The sequence below is a fragment of the Castor canadensis genome, chromosome 12, assembly GCF_047511655.1.
Source record: "Castor canadensis chromosome 12, mCasCan1.hap1v2, whole genome shotgun sequence".
NCBI classification, from domain to species: domain Eukaryota; kingdom Metazoa; phylum Chordata; class Mammalia; order Rodentia; family Castoridae; genus Castor; species Castor canadensis.
In genome coordinates this window covers 40,846,799-40,866,403 of record NC_133397.1, presented here as the reverse complement: position 1 = coordinate 40,866,403, position 19,605 = coordinate 40,846,799, and the positions used below count along the sequence as shown (strand labels likewise).

The 19,605-nt window shown below is 36.6% G+C and overlaps 1 protein-coding gene across 2 annotated transcripts in view; it reads right to left on the bottom strand.

Moving 5' to 3' along the window:
* Positions 1–421: 421 nt before the first annotated feature.
* Msh2 (mutS homolog 2) overlaps positions 422–19,605 on the bottom strand; it is a 66,574-nt gene continuing 47,390 nt past the window's right edge. For both annotated transcript variants that reach the window (XM_074049635.1, XM_074049636.1), the window contains 8 exons: positions 14,270–14,393; positions 13,178–13,328; positions 12,092–12,189; positions 8,343–8,588; positions 7,116–7,320; positions 5,151–5,398; positions 2,833–3,008; positions 422–858 (listed from right to left, as the gene is read on the bottom strand). In XM_074049635.1, the coding sequence (XP_073905736.1) occupies positions 688–858; positions 2,833–3,008; positions 5,151–5,398; positions 7,116–7,320; positions 8,343–8,588; positions 12,092–12,189; positions 13,178–13,328; positions 14,270–14,393 (1,419 nt within the window). In that variant the 3' untranslated portion in view covers positions 422–687. The remainder of the gene's footprint in view (positions 859–2,832; positions 3,009–5,150; positions 5,399–7,115; positions 7,321–8,342; positions 8,589–12,091; positions 12,190–13,177; positions 13,329–14,269; positions 14,394–19,605) is intronic.

The following is a 19,605-nucleotide window of genomic DNA, read 5'->3' as shown; positions in this document are numbered from 1 at the left end:
GCCATTTATTGAAAGCCTGTCCTTTTTGTCCTTTTTCCCTCACATTCTACAGAACCAGTCAGCCACTAATTCTCAATCCCTCCATGTCTTTCCTGTAAAGTAAGAGTAGTGGATTAAATCAGGTTTCTCAAACTGAAAGGCTTTATAAAAATCCAGATTTCTGTCTCACCATAGATGAGCGATGGGAGAATGGCAGACAGGGTGAAGATCACACTCCAATTCTGGATTAATAAATTCTTTGGTCAACGTGTGTGCAGCTAACCTGGCTCCTGCCAGATTAGATAAAGATGGACACAGAGAGCATCACTGGGAATGCTCTCCATGGTGTCCTCAGCTTTAAGACTCTATACTTCACAAGGTCCTTGGCTACTTATTTATAATGGTAAGAGTCATAATTGCAAAGAAATAAAACACACTCACATTCCTTAAACTACATGGTTTTATTTATAAAATTCAGCCTGTGGTTAACTATTGCCCACATTCATTTAAATAGTCCTCAATTACAGCACTCAATTTTCAAAACACAAATCTTTGGAAATGTACTCAGATAAAGCAGTACTAAATATTTTATTAAACTGATACCTGGGCACTGATAGTCAACACTATGGAAAAGGGTTAATGCAAAATGTAAAAGTATCGCAGACAGTAGCTTATCCATATTATCTTCATTCCACTGGTGGGGTTTTCTCACGTAGTAACCTTTATTCGTGAAATAAGTTCATTTATAAAACTATTATTCTTTGCCATCACCTCAGCTTTCAACTGTTTTAACTTTTTTGCGATGTTTTCTTCCGACATTTCAGTAAAGGGCACTTGCTTCACCTTGGCTAGAAATTCCTGAATAATTTTTTCACCTTGCTGGAAAACATGTGAACATTCCAATAGTCATTAAAATGTCATTTCTAAAAGTTGTATTAGACAGCAATGAAATGAAATTAAATCTCAATTTAAACACACTACCCAATATTTAAAGACCACTTTTATTATTATAAGTGTGCAATGTCTAGAAAACATAGCAAAGCCCTCAGTTGCCACCAATAGAAATTCATCAAAATGACATTTATAAATTTCTTTACAGCAGGTAATGACAAAAGGATTGAAATTTAAAGTTCTCAAATCCCTCTTTTATATTAATATACAAACTTAATTCTCTGAGGACAAAAGAAGTCAAGATTTACAAAGAATACTGTAAGGTATAAACAGTCAACTGAAGTTTTTCTCCCTTCTCTCCTCTTTCTCTCTCTCTCTCTCTCTCTCTCACACACACACACACACACACACACACACACACACACACACACACAGAGCTTCCACTTTAGTGTACTGTCCAGTTATTGCTATTCCAAAAGACATGGTTAGCCAGGTACTGGTTGCTCACGCCCGTAATCCTAGCTACTTTGGAGGCTGATATGGGGAGGATTGAGGTTTGAGGCCAGTCCAGGGTAAATAGTTTTTGAGACCTCACCTCCAAAATAACCAGCACAAAATGGACCAGAGGCATGGCTCAAGTGCTAGAACACCTGCTTTGCAAGCTGGAGTCAAGTTCAAACCCCAGTCCCATCAAAGAAAAAAAATTTTTTAAGGTATCAAAATACAAGACTTCTAATCAAAAAACCAGACATTATACAAAAAAGCCTGCCTAATCCCACATCAACAAGAGCAAGAATGGTTTGATACATTACTGAAACAAAAACCATTTCATGTTTAGGATGGTAACCTTCCATACCTCAAAGTATTAACAGATTATAATATTTTTCCAGTTTATATACCAACTATCAAGCATGAAAAAACAACAACAAAATTCTCTGGGTAAAAGCTAAAACTGTAGTAAGTAAAAAGCTGTCACAACGTACACCACAGTAAATGTTGCCAGGACAGGCAGTGCATTAAGATTCTTTTACTTTTATTAATGAGCAAGCCTTCAACTAAAAAAAAAAGAAAGAAAGAAAAAAGCATATGTTGCACCTCTGTAAATTTGGGCCGTTAGCTTACAAAGGCCTTTTCCCATGAAAATAAACACCTTGCCCACACATAGCTTTCTTTAATAAACATTTGTCATGTACCACTGTATACTCTTAGGACAAATTCATTATTCTCATCTGTTCAACTATTTTCTAAATCACTGGAGGAAGGGATTATTTCTTTTCATTTTCTTGTTATTATCCTACCCAGGTAAATATGCAATTTAACTGCGCACTTATAGCTCCTTTGAATGAGTTTTCTTTCCTTTCAGTCCTTGGGTTTGAACCCAGGGCCATGAGCACGCTAGGTAAACACTATCACTTGCACTACGCCCTCAGCCCTCCTTTGAGTAATTTTAAATCTGCATTGATGTTCCCTCACTCCTACCATTAAACCTGGTGCCTGAAAATGCACTCTTATCCAGGGGGAGTGAAAAGGACTGAACTACACGTGCTCCACACTTAGTTACATCTGCAACCCTATCTTTTCATCTTTTTGCTGATGTACACTGCAAAAATCAAATTAGCAGAGATGGATTCTTGGTCAAGCAAAGAAATAAGAGTGAAAGTCAGTAAGAATGATGAAAAAAGTAAACTAGAATTAAAGGGGGGAAAAAACCCCCTCGATCTTGGTTACTTGGTTTATTAAGTAATTGTAAAAACAAACTGACAGCTGGGCACCAGTGGTTCACACCTGTAATCCTAGCTATTCAGGAGACAGAGATCAGGAGACTGAGGTTTGAACCTAGCCTGGGTGAATAGTTCACAAGACCCAATCTTTAAAAAACCCATCACAAAAAAAGGGCTGGTGGAGTGGCCCTGAGTTCAAACCCCAGTACCTTTAAGGAAAAAAAAAAAAAAAAAGACAAACCTCTCTTTCCAGATAGCACCTCTTTGCCGCTGGTTCCATTTCACTGCGCCCTTGTGAGGCTCCGATATTCTGAAACTCCTCGAGCTCCAGAGCTTTTTGCTTGGCGCACTCTATTACGTGCTTGGGGAAATTTGCAAGCTCTGCAACATGAATTCCAAAACTCTGATCACAGACACCTATGAGAGATTGAGGTGGGGTAGGTGAGGACAAGGAGAGAGCCATCATTTATGTAAACAGAATTTACCCTTCTTACCTTGGCATCAAAAAACTTGAATGTGGATTATTTCAAATATATTAGTCAAATGTTTCAGAGAAACTTAGATAAAAGAATTTTAATTAAGCCTCAAATGAAAAACGATTATGATTTGACACACAGTACTGTATTTTATCTTTGACAAGTATAATAGGAAAAATAAAAATAACCAAGGAAAAGCTTGGCAGACATTTTCAAGGTCCTAGTATTTTAATCTTAAAAAAAAAAATCAACCCCCTATCTCTAGTTTTCTGATTTCATGAAAAAGAAACTATAGTACAAAGAAACACACACACACACAAAAAAAAAAACAAAAATAGAGGGCGGGAAGAGATACATATAAGTATCACTAAGAATAGCATTTAATTCAAAATATGACCTATTAAATTAACAGTGACGTTTTAGCCTTTGGATCTAACAAAATAATTTCCTAGAGATCAAAAGCAACTGGATAATTTAGAAGAATTAACAATAGTTTGAAGAATTTAAAGTATCTTTCTTGGAAGTTATTTACATTCTTAAAAGACAATGGAATTTTTTACTCAAATTAATGAATAAATTTATAGATTAGGTAGCTTACCTTTATTCCCATTTGTAAGAAATAAACTGAATTAAGACAGTCTTTCTAATAAGCATTTAATACAAACAATGGTTGCAAAATTATTATATAGCTTCTGGCTTTGACTCAGTTATATGTCAACTATGAAAAAAGGTTGGTCTAGTTATTTATGCTACGCATTCTAAAGCTGCAAATGCTGCATAATTGAGAGATAAACACAAAATGAAGTAGAAGTATCTGATACACAATCCCAGTGAAGGAAGAACTTGATGCTATCTTCTCTGCACATCACATGGACTTCACACACACGCACGCGCACACACACACACACACACAGAAATGATTTAAAAGGAATACCACAATTTCATGCTAAATTCATGATCAGGACTAGTGGAGTGGCTCAGTGATAGAGTGAGCTCCGGCCTAGCAAGTGCGAGGTCCTGAGTTCAGACCCCTCCTCAATGGCGGATCAGATCCAAGTGCCTGTATTCTCTAACAGCAACAGTGCAAGCACTGACTCAAAAAAGGATTTCCACTGAAGAATGAACAATGAAGGACAAAAGAATGGGAAATCAGAAAACCACTAAAAAAAGTCATTCTGATGACTGGTGAAATTAAGTCATACAGTATGATAAAAAGAAACCTTATAAAACCTTACAGTGTGTTAGCCTCACCAACTCAGTAATCTGAGTCTGAGTAGGTGCTGTAAGCACAATCAACAAGTTTTTCCAAAAGGATGAAATACCAACAGATAAGCCACTCCATAGGTCATTAGAAACAATTTCAGGATATCTGGAACCCCTAGTTTGGATGAACCCAAACCATTTCAATAACCCAACCTTAAAGATACTATAAAATAATTACAACAATTTTTTTTTTTTGAGATAGTTTCCAAGCATGTAACTCAGGCTGACCTCCCACTCGTGATCCTCCTCTCATAGTACTGGGATTACAGATGGGATTACAGGATTGTTTCACAACATCTTGCTACAAGAAATATTTTATTCAGCAGTAACATTTAGAACCTGGAATTTCACAGTATACTAATTATTATTATCTAAAAGTTAATCTATCAAGAAACATACTGCTATGAAGACAGGTAAATCCCTCTGTGGGGATATTTAGACATACAAATTATTCTTTCTGCCATTGCTTTAGAATGTGTGGTCCTACTATGACACAAAGAAATATAATGTACAATGCTTCTACCGCTAGGCTGGAAAGTAAATATGTTCTATAAAAACATCAATGAAGCTGGCTACAGGAGGACTGAAGTTTCAGGCCAGCCCATGAGACCCCATTTCCAAACTTATCAGGGCAAAATGGAGTGGACGTGTGGCTCAAGCAGTCTAGCACCTGAATCCAAATCCCAGCCCTACCAATCAATCATCAATCAATAAATCAATCAATCCTAACTTAAAAGAAACAAGGCAATTACTAATATTGCAAATGCACTGAGTTTCCCATGTCATGCTCTCATTTTAAACAGCAGTGACACATACTTACCTTTCTTCACCTGATAAAGCATAGTTAAGGTCTCTTCAGTGGTTAGTGCCGTGACATGTAGGTTGTTAACGATGGGAATCTGACTGGCCAGTGCAGTAAGTTCATGGAAATGGGTGGCAAACATGCAAAAAGCGCCAATCTTTGTTGCGATATAGTCTGATATAGCCCAGGCTAACCCAAATCCATCATAAGTAGAGGTTCCTCTTCCCAATTCATCTATGATTATTAAAGAATCTTTGGTTGCAGACCTGAAACACATTAATCACATGGAGAAATTTCCATGATATAAAATGTGATGACACCAAAAACAAAACTAAGACACTGGGAAAGAAAGACATGCCATAAATACAACAATGTATAAAAATTTAAAAAAAAAATTCAATAAAAAGCACTAAAACTTTAGCAGAAAGAGGCATGCACACAAACAAAAACTGATGGAAGAGGAAACAAATGGTAAATAAATCTTTTTTAAGTTATCAAACTAGTAGTAATCAAAGAAAATAAAGCAGCCATCATTCATTTCACACCAATCAAATCCGTCAAGAGTAAAAAAGTATGTAAAACTGGTGTGGAGGCATGGCTGAGGTGGTAGAGTGACTACCTAGCAAGCAGGAAACCCTGAGTTCAAACCCTAAGTACTAAATCCCTCTCCTCCCCCTGCCCCGCCCGCAAAATGTACATATAAAACTCAATAAAGATAGGACTAGGGTCTGTCAGGGAGACGCACAAACACACTGCTCGTGCGCCTGTCACAACCCCATTATTATTGCTACTCTTTTCTATCTTTAACCAAAAGCGAAGGGATTTTTTTTTTTTTTTTTGTAATTAGTGAATTTAACAGCCCTTGATGTGCTCACTCATTGTTTGTTTTCCTGTGAATTGCCAGCTTAAACCTCTCTTTTCTCTCTCTCTGGGCTTGTACATGCAAAAACATGCAAAAACTTTACCACTATGCTACATTTCTGGCCCTATTTTTCTCATCTTTTAAGTTATAAATATCAATCTACTAATTACTACACCAAAATTTGCATTGTTTTATAATCCCTTACAACCTAACAAAAGAACCTCTCAGAAATAAAATCAGCACAAAACTTACTAAGGAACTACTATATGCAAAGTATTTTAGAAGATACCAAGAAACAGAAAACAAAGTCCCTGACTACAAAGAAACTGCTAAACGGTACAATAAAGACACAGGATTTCAGTGACCTCCAAAACAAAAACCTAGCTGCGTTACAGGCATGTTAAAGAGTAATTTAGAGAAAAAACACCCATGATCCTATACTCACACAGTTAGAAAAATCATCAGAGAAGTAGAATTTTTATCACTGGGGCTCTAAAGATTGGGTGAAAGGCAGGAAGGACCATTCTAGATAGTATGAACGGTGGAAGCAAAAGCATGGGCTACCATGAAACCTTAAGAAAAGTTTTCCGTAATTACCAACAATCGCCCCTCCCCACTTTCTATGTTGCCCAAGCTGTCTCAAACTCCTGGACTCATGTGACTCCCCCTCCCCTTAGCCTCCTCAGTAACTGGGACAAAAGGCACTCCTAGCTCCAATCATCCTTTCAAGATAATATAAAGTACAAGATGGGTGGACTGTGGTTCGAGGCCAACTTGGGCAAAAAGTTAGTAAGACTGTATCTAAAAAAATCAAGTGAAATGTGCCGGCTCATGCCTGTGATCACAGCTACACAAGGGGCAAAGGTAGGGAAGTTATAGTCCAAGGCTGGCCCTAGGAAGCTCAACACCGTATCTGAAAAAGAAAGAGAAAAGGGCTGGGGGTGTGGCTCAAGAACAAGGCCCTGAGTTCAAGCCCCAGTACTGCTAAAAAAAAAAAAAAAAGTACGTAAGTTCACAAAAGACAAATGTCTTTAGATGTTTTATGGATGAATCTGCAAATGTACTTCTCATGAGATAGGTATACTCATTTCTGTTTTCAGGGGACTGGGACATACACTTACCTGAGGATGGAAGCAGTTTCCAGCATTTCAGCCATGAATGTGGAGATTCCTTTCAACTGACTGTCACCAGCCCCGACCCGTGCCAAGATGCAATCTACAATGGACACTTCTGCTGACTCACATGGCACAAAACACCCAATTTGGGCCATGAGTACTATCACTCCAGTCTGGCGAATATAAGTTGATTTACCTCCCATATTGGGGCCTACAAAACAAATTACATCAACAAGCAAGATTATTCATGTCTTTTCTGCTACTAATAAGTGGACTATACACTGATGAGTCACCCCTAAGTCACAACAATATGACAAATTAGAAACAAAACCAGAAGCCACCCAGAGAGATGGATAAGTGAAGTCACTTTGGCTTACCTGTAATTTAACTGTGGCCTACAAAGATCATGCAGCTATTTCCCCAAAGCTCACAGAGATGCCTGGAGGTTAATTTAATGACTTCCAAAAAAGTAGTACAGGCCTAATTGATTACTTAACTCAACATTTTTATTCATCAGTAAATGCAGCTGTACTAGTGGGTACGTCAGCATGGTCAAGCTCCTCATATCTTAAAATACACACCAAAGTCCTAGGACCTGACTCTTCTTTGGGGAAATGTACAACTTATTCATTAGGATTAGGTTAAATAACTTAAAAAAAAAAAAACATTTGGGGAAATAGAATATAACCATAACTGTTTCCCAAATATATCTGTGCTAAGACTCCTACCTTCCCTTTTGTCTTACAGAATCTTATTAGGACCTCTCAAAACACCTCAGCTGAGACATGCTATGTTAGTCTAAACAGAAGGCTACTTATTTTGAGTTTCACATGAATAAGGGTATAGTGTCTTAAAAGAATTGCTGCCTTAAGCTGAGATTCTTCTAACATGTAAATTCTGCCTGTCCTTCAATGACCTCACTACTGAAAGGACTCACTCTGTAGTAAGCTTTGAGGGCAAAGTGATGTTCATTTTTAAATGCTCTTTCTGAACCCCTGGAATAGAAGTTTCACACAGATACAACATTCTCTCTAAAGCTTTAATCTCTCCTTCCAAATTGCCCATCTAATCCAAATGTGAATATATTACCGACAAGAATGAAAAATGTTTTTTAACTAATGTCAAGGACAGGGACTTGCTTCATCAATTTAAAACATATTCCTACTATGACATTAAAAATGGGAAATGTTACCCACACACACACAAGCCCATAAACTAGATTTTTTTTTTTACCAGTAATGATGTGGAACATCTGTTTATCTTTTTCAAAGTGCACATCATTAGGAATAAATGCAACATCATCTTGAACTTCAACACAAGCATGCCTGGACGCTTTCAATATAATTCTTCCTTGTCCTTTCTCTAAAATGACTGGTCGTACATACGGTACAGGTGCTCCATTTGACACATAAGCAAAGCTGACAACAGCATCTAGCTGAGCCAACACATCATTGAGTGTCTGCATTGGTTCTACATAGCCTGCATAGAAAGAAAAACAGGAAATGTACACAGGAATATCAAATAATAAAAAGTAGACGCAAGCTATAAGAGCTTAAAAATTCAAGCCCCACTGCCTAATTTACATACTTTAAAAAATTAAGAAAAGTTTGTTATAATGAATTTTGAAATACCTAAAACTCAGCATGGGGTTAAATGTTTTACTGCATCCTTCCCCACTGTAAAAACATTTAAAAATAGAGTATTGTGGACTGGCAGGGTGGCTCAAGCGGTAGAGCGTCTGCCTAGCAAGTGTGAAGCCGAGTTCAAATCCCAGTACTGTCAAAAAAAAAAAAAAAAAAAAAAAAAGATTTTGTAAAAAATAAAGAGTATTGTGCCTTCCTTTACCAAAATCCAATGAAAACAGCAGACTTTCAATTTTAAAGCACACTTTTTAGGGGTTTAGGAAAAGAGGGTGACACCTTACCGTCATCATAAGAAATGAGCAAGCACTCAGCAGCAAGCTGTAATGAGACTGCCAAGGCTGTGTGTGTGCAAACTAGAGGACTGTTAGCGAAGGCCTTTTCCCATCAGGATCACATACAGAGAATTTCACCATAAATTCAGAGCCCAGGTGCCATTTAAAACATTCTTAAGTTTCTACTCTGCTACAGCATTAAAGCTAAGAGCTATCACAAATTAAAAAGTCCCTGATCCCATCTAAACAAAGTGTGTGAAGACGGTATAATGGTCTAAATGCTAACAGCTTGGAGTGGCTGGCATTAACAGTCCCAACATGTCAGAGTACCACACAGACACTGGTCATATCAAATGCTTCACTGGACATTAGAAAAGTGTTTAGTTTTAGGAAAACACAAAATTGTGTGTTTAGTCAAACAGCTGGAAATCTGACTTATTTTTGGTTCCCTTGAGTACACCCCATAAAAGTGGTAATATTTTTTCTTTTTTGCAGTATTGGAGCTTGAACTCAGGGCCTACACTTTAAGCCACACCACCAGTCCTTTTTGGTGATGGGTGTTTTTAAGATAGGGTCTCACAAATTATTTGCCTGGGCTGGCTTTGAACGGTGATCCTCCTGATCTCTGCCTCCTGAGTAGCTAATTATAGGCGTAAGCCACTGGAGCCTGGCAAGAGGGATAAAATGTTTTGATAATAAAAATTACCTTCTAAATGGCTAAGTAAATGTACTCTCTTCCTCTTCTTTTACCTAACAGATTTGTTTAAAAAGGAAAAGAAGGCTAGAGGTGTGGCTCAAGCAGTAAAGCAACTGCCTACCAAGTGTGAAGTCCTGAGTTTAAACTCTAGTACCACAAAACCAAAACAAAAAAAACAAGGTGGTTACTAATTTTTATGCATGTATAAAAGGAATTATCACAATGAAATCCCCTTGTGTTATTTATATATAATTCAAAAATGAAATTTAAATTTAAGAAGAAAAAGAGTTCACACTAGCCAATCATGAAACAATAGGAACCTCTAGGAATTTAAACATAAGTAGAGTACTTACTATAATAAATTTATTTTGCAGTGCTGGCAATTGAACTCAGAGCCTTAGACACGCTAGACAAGCACTATACCATGGAGCTATAGGCCACCTCCAACCCTTAAAATGACTTCAAAATTTGTAAAACTCCTAATATATCAAAAAGAATGCTATAATTTTTTTCAAAAAGAGCTTCTTCATTAAGAGAGCCTATACAGTCCTTAGCACTTCACATCATGTCTCTCATTAATGACACCCCTTCCTAGATTAATATTAAGATGGAAAACAAGAGCTGGGGTGGTGGCACACACCAGAAATCCCAGCACTCAGGAGGCAGCAGTAGAAGGATCACAAGTTCAGGGCCAGCCTGGCCAACATGCAAGACAATGTTGTCTCCAAAAAACAAAAACCAAAATCATAAAAATGATCTATTATATTTACTTCATAATTTATATATCAGACCAAAAAGAGGTTTTGTTTAAATTCAGGTTGACTTCAAATACAAAATTTCCAATTTAAATGTTAGAACTTAGACCTTTTAACCTGCTATGTGATGAATACTAGTTTATTTTTAAATTTTTTTGTTTTGCTTCTTGAAACAGGGTCTCACTTTGTAGCCCTGGCTAGCTTCACACTCATGATCCTCTTCCTCTACCTCCCAAGTACTGGAATTACAGGGGTGTGCCAACACTGCCTATTTCTAACTACTATTATTATTATTAAGAAGACTTAGTTTAAATAAACAGTCTCTACAGAGTTCTTAAAAATGCAATCTAGGTTCAAAAACATCATTAGTGGCTGGCAGAGTGGTTCAAATGGTACAGTGCCAGCATGAGGAACTGAGTTCAAGCCCCAGAACCACAAAATAATAATAATAATAAAATATAATAATAATTCAGCTAATTACTAAATACCACCTAGGAAAAAAATGTAATCTTTACAAATCAATCCTATTCATCTCAATACCAATACATAAAACACATTAAAATAAACCCTTTTAAGTTTTGTATTTCCTTCTGATTTACTATGAACATTCATAAAAGTAAAACAATTTGCTGAACTTTACATGCATACAGCTTTTTAAAAACTGACTCTTTACCACAAAATAACATCCATATTCCGAGAAAGAGGACATCCTCCGAATTTTTCATAACGCCATTAATACACCAAAGAAATTGAGCACCAATATCATGACGTCTCATACAAAACTTTCCTATTTTGTCCCAACAGTGTCCTCTTTAGCTGTTCCCTAATTCCTCCTCCTTATCTTGGATCCAATCAATAAGCGACCACTGAATTTGGTTTTCCTGTCTAATTTTCCTTTAACTTAGAACATATCCTGTCCTTATTTTTGCTTCATGACAAGGACATTTTCTTACAGTGCAAACCTTAAAAAGAATGTCCTACAATCTAAATTTAAATTTTCTTGTTTATAATCAGTTTAAATATTTTTGTCAAGCATCGGCCCTGGTGACTCACTCCTGTAATCCTAGCTACTTGTGAGGTTGATATTGAAAGGATTCTAGTTTGAGGCCAGCCAGAATAAATAGTTCATGAGACTCCATCTCCAAAATAACCAGAGCAAAATGGACTAGAGGTGTGGCTCAAGCGATAGTGTGCCTGCTTAGCAAGCAAAAGGTCCTGAGCACAAACCCCAGTCCCACCAAAAAAAAAAAAGTCAAGCATAGTTCAAAGGTGATATTGCATCCTTCCCTTTGCATTACGTCAGCAAGCACATACTAGCATCTACCCCAGATTGGTGACGCTAACTTTCATCAGACACTTCTGAAGGGTAGAATAAAGTTTACAGAAAATACACACATGGTGGTAGTCTCAAAATAAAAACAAAACAACATTCAACCATTCACATGCTCTTCGATTAACAAAAATGAAGTTATGTTCAGAACATTTAATGTACTGGTTCTATTAATTTTTATTTATAATTTTTTTGTGGGCCTAGGGTTTGAACTCAGGGCTTCAACTTACAAAACAGACATTCTACCACTTGATCCTCACCTCCAGCCAGTTCTATTAAATTTACCTGAAGAAATATTGACAATTTCTTTAACAATGGCATCCTGGGCCTCCTCATATTCGGCTTTATTTTTAGCATATTCTTCATTGAAAGAAGACAACTCACTGCAAATACAAATATGGTATTATTTAAAAATATCAATATATTTACTAGCAGTAATGTGCATTACACAAAATGCATGTAGAATATTTGTCCTATGAAGCATCAAAACAATGATAACTAAAATTGAAATACAATTAAACCTGAAATACTGATGAGGTGCAGATGTGGCTGGAATTTGGTTTATTAATGTTCTTTTATGTTGTTTGGAATAACACAGTTCTTGCCATAACAACTATTCCCTTGATTAAAATTCCTGTCTGTGACCTTTTATAAAATATTTCAATGACATCCTCATTCAGAATGGAGGCTGTCCCCATAAAACACACACGGGTTTTTCTTATTATTGTTATCTTTTAGACTCAAAGTTTTAAAAGTAAGGAAAATGCTTTGAAAACTAAATCTTATTGAATAATTTCAACAGAAAGTAAAAATTATAGTTAGGATAAAAAATACTGAAGATGACAATAAAATGAGGAAAAAAAATTCATTGGCATGAAAAGAAGGAAATAAAATTAAGAGAAGCAAAAAGAAGGGATATAGAGGAAAGGGAAAGAGAAGTATCTGAAGTGAGGGGGTGGGAACCAGTTAAGATACATTTATTTGATTAATAGCAAGGTTTTCTTAGAAAAAATAAATAAATAAAATAAATAAAAATACATAAAGCCGAGATGTGAAGGAGAAGTAGCTCTAATGGATATAGAAACATAAAACAAGTAATTAAATGAATTATGTGTTGACAAAAGAATGGTGAGACAGCAAAGAACAGTCTTAAATAGACCCAAAGTATCACTTCAGACAATGAAGGAGAGATGTATCATGGCACTGAGACATGACTAGCCTCCTGGAAGAAAATAAAGCTTGATTCTTACTAGATGCCTCAGGTCACTGAACAAATAATATGGTAAAATTTCCTCTTTGCAGAGCATTCACATTTCATCAGTGAATCCATGAAACTACCAAATGCTTAAAACATAACAGAGGCTTGCAAACCTGTTGGTAAATTTAACACCATTCTTCTGGATATCTACTGTACTGAAGTTTTTATTGTTACGAAGGACTTTTTCTTCCTTGCAGGTTACTCGAAAGTAATATCCAAACTGTGCACTGGAATCCAATTTAATCTGTTTGCCAGGGTCCAATCCTTCATGATCAGGAAAAAAGAGAAAGTATGTCATAAATATCAGCAGCTATTTCAATGCAAATTTTAATGCCATTAAATCTAAATATACATACTTTTATTATAATTTAGCATACTGGTAATTATAAATTGGAAAAGATTCAAATCCCACTTTATAAGAAAACCATATGAAGTAAGAATACCTATGAAATCCTGACAATTCCCTATAAATGTTAGCTGATTTGGAAGCTGCTTTCTGGGCAAACCCATCAACGGCTTAAGAGCACCAGCATTAGGCAGCACACACTAATCCAGATATTGTAGGCACTTGAAGACGGGTAAGGTATGGCCCACCCTTCACGAGTTTTGTATAAGAATTCTTTTCTTAACCAAAGCTTTTCTTTAGAGCTAACATAAGGTATAATTAAAGTGACCAAATGCAATTTCAAAATAAAAACTTGAAACTGACAATGAAATTCCAGGAAAACTAGGACATGTATTTTCTTTGTGCAGAAAACTTCACAAAGTAAACAATCTGGCTGATGAGCTAGATTTTATGCATTTAATATTTTTGAGATTTTATAATTATAGTCTCTCCTCATAATTTCATTCATTGATATAATCTTTAGACTACAAACCAGAAGAGAAAATTTATCTGCTAAAGCAAGGCAACTGAGTGTTAGAAGCAACAAGCAACTAACAACAGTCCTCACTTGGCCAGAAAGGAAAGGACAGGAGAGACCCATGCAGAAATAAAATCAGACTAACTCTAATACAGGAAGTAGTGGTTACAGTGAAAACTTGCAATCAGCCATTCCCAGTCTCAAACCAAAGGACCACTCACTTTCTATTTGGCAGGATGTGAGTCATCTTGGGGACAGAAAGTTAGTTAAGATAATTGTGGTACTACTGTGGACACTACACAGACAAAGGAAGTATCCAAACCTCCAATGACCCATTCTTACCAAGCTCTCGAGCTGCACGTGATAATGTAGCCTGCATCTTCTTTTCCAAGTTATCCATTACTTCCCTTAATTCACTCAGATTGGGATCAAATGAAGGTTTGACAAGGAATTCATGGTTTTCCACCTAGGAATAGAACAAAGAAAAGCTAAATTAAATAAACAATGGGTAAAGACAGAAATTATGCAGCAAACACTGTCTTCTATTTATTTAATTTGCCTAATGTTTTAAGTTGAATGAGTCACCATCCTAAGTTACTCAATCATACTATTAAGGGGGTTCTACTTATTAACAGATGTAAAGTTCTCTTTATTAGGAACATAGTCCTAGATGTATAAAAGTATCCATGTGAAGAAGACACAGGGCTAATGATGCACATGACCCGACAGTATTTTTATCGATATTTCCCCTAAACATTACTAAGAATGTTCAAAACTATAACAGAAATTGCAAAGTTAGCACTAATCCAGTACTGCAAGAAAAAAAGTACCTGTAAAAAAACTATTGGTTTTTTTCCTTCAAACTTAAAGTTCATCAAAATTTCATTATTTAAAAACATAGTCCTAAGCACTTTATTTTCTAAATTCTTCAGTATAAATCAACAAGGAACCACAGTAAAAAAAAAAAAAATAGAATTAATTTACAATAGCAAAAACATACACACAACACTTGGAAAAAAGTCTTGCTTATATTGGACCTTTATAAGAACAACGTATTCAAAGATTTAAAGAACTGGTAAGTGAAGAGGCAAAACTATGGAAACAGAAAACTAGATCACGTATTAATAGCTCTTCATGCCTAGTGACTGTTCAATAGGTGTTCTTTCTTGAAACAAAACAAAATGACTAACTTCTAAACAAAAAAAAAAAAAAGAACATTAAGAATGAAGTCTATCTGTACTAGACATTAAAAATTATTAAATAGGTAATTATACATAAAAGCTTATCAGAGAGTGAGTCAGTTTTCTAAGCAAGATGATAAAAACATATTCAATAAATGAGGTAGAGATAAATTGCTCCTAATTATTATCCACTCAATCAGAGTACATCTTCACAATCTAAAGTGAACTTTAACAAAGAACAAAGGAATTAAAATCAAATTACAGAAAGTTACCAAAAGAGGGAATAAAAATTTAAATCAACAAAATATATATTCAACTATATAAAAGATTAGTTTAAATTTTTGAATAGATCTATTTTTAAAAGATGAAAGAGTTGTACAGTCAGTTTTGCTGAAATCTTTCGAAAGGCACCATTTTCACATAAGAAAAACATCAGTTATGAAATGGGTGAACATAGGCACCTGAAACTCAGATGAGAAACAGTAAAGTAGTCCACAGGGAAATACTTACTAACTTTAAGGTACTGCTCTACAGCTTTCCCCCATGACAGGCAATGATTCCACTCCACTACAGTACTTTTTTTTTTTTTTGGTGGGGGTGGGGTTGGGGGGAAACTGGGCTTTGAACTCAGGGCTCTCTGCTTGCAAAGCAGGCACTCTACCACTTAAGTCACACCTCCAGTCCATTTTGCTCTAGTTATTTTAGAGATGGGGTCTCATGAATCCTTTGCTCTGGCCAGTTTTTTTTTTTTTTTAAGAAAAAGAAATCACCACCAAGTACAAGTGAGACTGTCATGAAATGAGTATATTCATTCACGTCTGGTAAGAAAGTAAGTTGTTATAAAATTTAAAAATGAACAAAAATGAAAATAGCCAGATGTGGTAGTGTACACCACTAGGCTAAGGCAGAAGATTGAGAGTTCAAAGCCAGCCTGGGCTACACAAGTAGATTGTCTCACAAAAATGAAAAGAGCAGCCTGGAGGTGTAGCTCAAGTAGTAGAACACTTCCTTTGCAAGCATGAAGTCCTAGTTCAAACACCAGTCAAGGAAGGGAAGGAAGTAGGGAAGGGGGTGGGGGAGGGGGGAGAGAGAGTGAGGGAGAGAAAGAAAAGAAAGATGAAATGAGATTCAGAGATATTTTGTTATATTCTTTGACATAGCAATTCTACTCTTAGAAATTTATTCTAAGGAAATAATGAAATAGAAACAAAACAACACAAGGCTGGAAAAAACCTCTACAGATTTTTCTGTTATAGCAAAATCTGAAGGTAATAAAACACAATATTTGCACAATGATTCATCAACAGAATAGATTATCATGCGGTTATTTAAAGATATAATGAAGATTATCTAGAAACAAGGACCAAGATTTATGATAATTACATGGAAAAAAGTAATGCTACAATGGTGAATTGAAACTGCTCCAGAATTCACCTCCTTCCAATGAATGAAGGAGAGGTCAGAGGCAGGGGCCAAGTTCCTATACTCACCCTCACCTTCCAGAAACCTAATGGTGAGTCAACAAATCCTGAGAATTCTCACTAACAATGACAAATGTGGAGAGAAGAAAATGGAGTGGGTATCTTTACATTTTCCTTATATAGACAGAAAGGAAGGCTGGCAAAACAGGCTCAAGTAAAACAAGGGGAAAATGAACAACTAGGTTTAGGCTTAACTTACTGAAATGTTTCAAAGGGCTTACACGTCAAATGGGACATCCTTTAGCAAAACATCGCTCCTCCCAAACAATCTGGAACAATAAAATATATTGCCCAACTAGGTATTTTAATCCAGTACAGAGCTATTCTACAAACAGGGCCTCTCATCTCTACTAGCTGTCTTTTCAACAGTATCACCAATCTAGGCACTAGAAAAAGTCACTGCACAAAAAGAGACAGGATAAAAGAAACCTAGGTTTGGCACTCATAAGTGGGATGAACCAAGAAATAAGATGAAAAACAAAAAAACCATGGAAGTTAGACTTGAACCAACATCATTAAAAAACTAATAAACCAGGCACCAGTGTCTCACACCTGTAATCCTAGCTATTCAGTAGGTAGAGATCAGGAGGATCACTGTTGGAAGCCAATCTGGACAAATAGTTCATAAGACCCTAGCTTGAAAAAAACCCATTGCAAAAAAGGGCTGGTGGAGGCTCAAGTGGTAGAGCAAGCATGAGGCCCTGGGTTCAAACCCCAGTACTGCAAACTAATAAATATAACATAGGAAAAAGAAGAAATTCTGTTGAAATCAATTACCTGTTTTGAATAAGTAGAAAGAGTTGCTATAATCAGAGAGAATGCATAGGAAAGATGTGAGGATTAAAGAATTAGAGAAAATTAATATGGAAAACTAGGTATCATTAGATAATTTTTTAAAAGCTCCACCTTTCAAGAAACATGATATAAAATATTATAAGCATTCTTCTAAATAAATGTATGGTTGAGTTGAAGAAAAGTAGAGCTGTAAGGTCCTGTGAAGAATCCCCAGCATAAAACCAAGGGACCATTTTTTAAATCCACTTCATGATAAATGTAGAAGGAAACATGGGGGCAGAATCTCCTCCCTGACAACGTGTGACTAAAATCCTGCCAACAATAGACTTTGAGTTTCAAATGTCTACTACTGGTGTTGGCAAAGAGGCTGCTAGTTGCTGGTTTTTTCTATCATGCCCTCCTTTTACAGTGCTAGAACAAAGAGTGCATTTCCAAGCTTCCCTTGCCATTAGGTGAGAGCTTCTGAATAAATTCTGGCCATAGAATGTAGCAGAAATGAAGTATACTGTTTCCAGAATGTGCTCTCCTTTTCCCTTCTGCCCTTTTGCATCAGCTGGAATGAAGATAAGGTGGTAAGTCACCTTGCACTTTGAGGCTGAAAGCAACATGCTAAGGATAGTGGAACAATAAGGGAAGAGCAAGGTCCCACATACAGAGGCCCTGTTTGCTTGCTCAGCCAGCCTGCCTGGCGCTGGTAAACCCAGATTATCGTGATAAAAACTAAATCTCTACTCTTGTTTAAGCCACCATTATTTACTCTGGGTTTTTTTTTCTGCAGCTCAATCTTCACCCTAATAAATCTGGAAAGCTCCAGGCTGAGAGGTAAATTTAAAAGTTTTCCTAGGGTAATTACCTTACATTGTGGGGTGTCTGGCAAAAGTAAAAGCAAATTTTATCTGGGAGTATGATTTGTATAGAAACCAGCTAACCAAGAACTCAATCTAAAACATACAAAACACCTTTTAATCTTGGCGCTGGAGAGAACAAGGTCATGAGGCAAGACAGACTTGGTGTAGTTCAGTCCTTTCTTTGCCTATCATCTCTGCACCTTTTACAAAGCTTCCAACAGCACTCGCTATGTTGGGGCAGAGCATCTGGGGTGCACAACCTCTGTGACCTCATAGACATTATGAGGAGCACCCCAAGAAGAATATACCACTTTCAGAAGAAAACAAGTGGTAGTTACTGGTTATGATGACCTTGTACTCTGGTTCTGGATTTTCCGTGCCTTTCTTTATAATAAGACATCAACTGCTTAAGAAATAAGGGTGTTTCTCTTGGGGATATACCCAAAAGACTGTGACACAGGTTACTCCAGAGGTACCTGCACATCCATGTTTATTGCGGCACTATTCACAATAGCCAAGTTATGGAAACAGCCAAGATGCCCCACTACTGATGAATAGATTAAGAAAATGTGGTATCTATACACAATGGAATTTTATGCAGCCATGAAGAAGAACGAAATGTTATCATTTGCTGGTAAATGGATGGAATTGGAGAACATCATTCTGAGTGAGGTTATCCTGGCCCAAAATACCAAAAATTGTATGTTCTCCCTCATATGTGGACATTAATCAAGGGCAAACAAACAAGGGGACTGGACTTTGAGCACATGATAAAAGCGAGAGCACACAAGGGAGGGGTGAGGATAGGTAAGACACCTAAAAAATTAGCTAGCGTTTGTTGCCCTTAACGCAGAGAAACTAAAGCAGATACCTTAAAGCAACTGAGGCCAATAGGAAAAGGGGAACAGGAACTAGAGAAAAGGTTAGATCAAAAAGAATTAACCTAGAAGGTAACACTCACGCACAGGAAATCAATGTGACTCAACCCCCTGTATAGCTATCCTTATCTCAACTAGCAAAAACCCTTGTTCCTTCCTATTATTGCTTATCCTCTCTCTTCAACAAAATTAGAGATAAGGGGCAAAATAGTTTCTGCTGGGTATTGAGGGGGTGGAGGGGAGAGGGAGAGGGTGGAGTGGGTGGTAAGGGAGGGGGTGGGGGCAGGGGGGAGAAATGACCCAAGCGTTTTATGCACATATGAATAATAAAACAACAAAAAAAAAAAAAAGAAAAGAAAGAAGGGTGTTTAAATTCATCTACTTAAAAGATATGAAGAATGCTTTAAGAGGGCTGGGCCATCTCTTTGGAAAATGGATCAAACTCGAACTCATAGCATATGTTTGTAAATAAACACATGACATGAAAAAAAATAA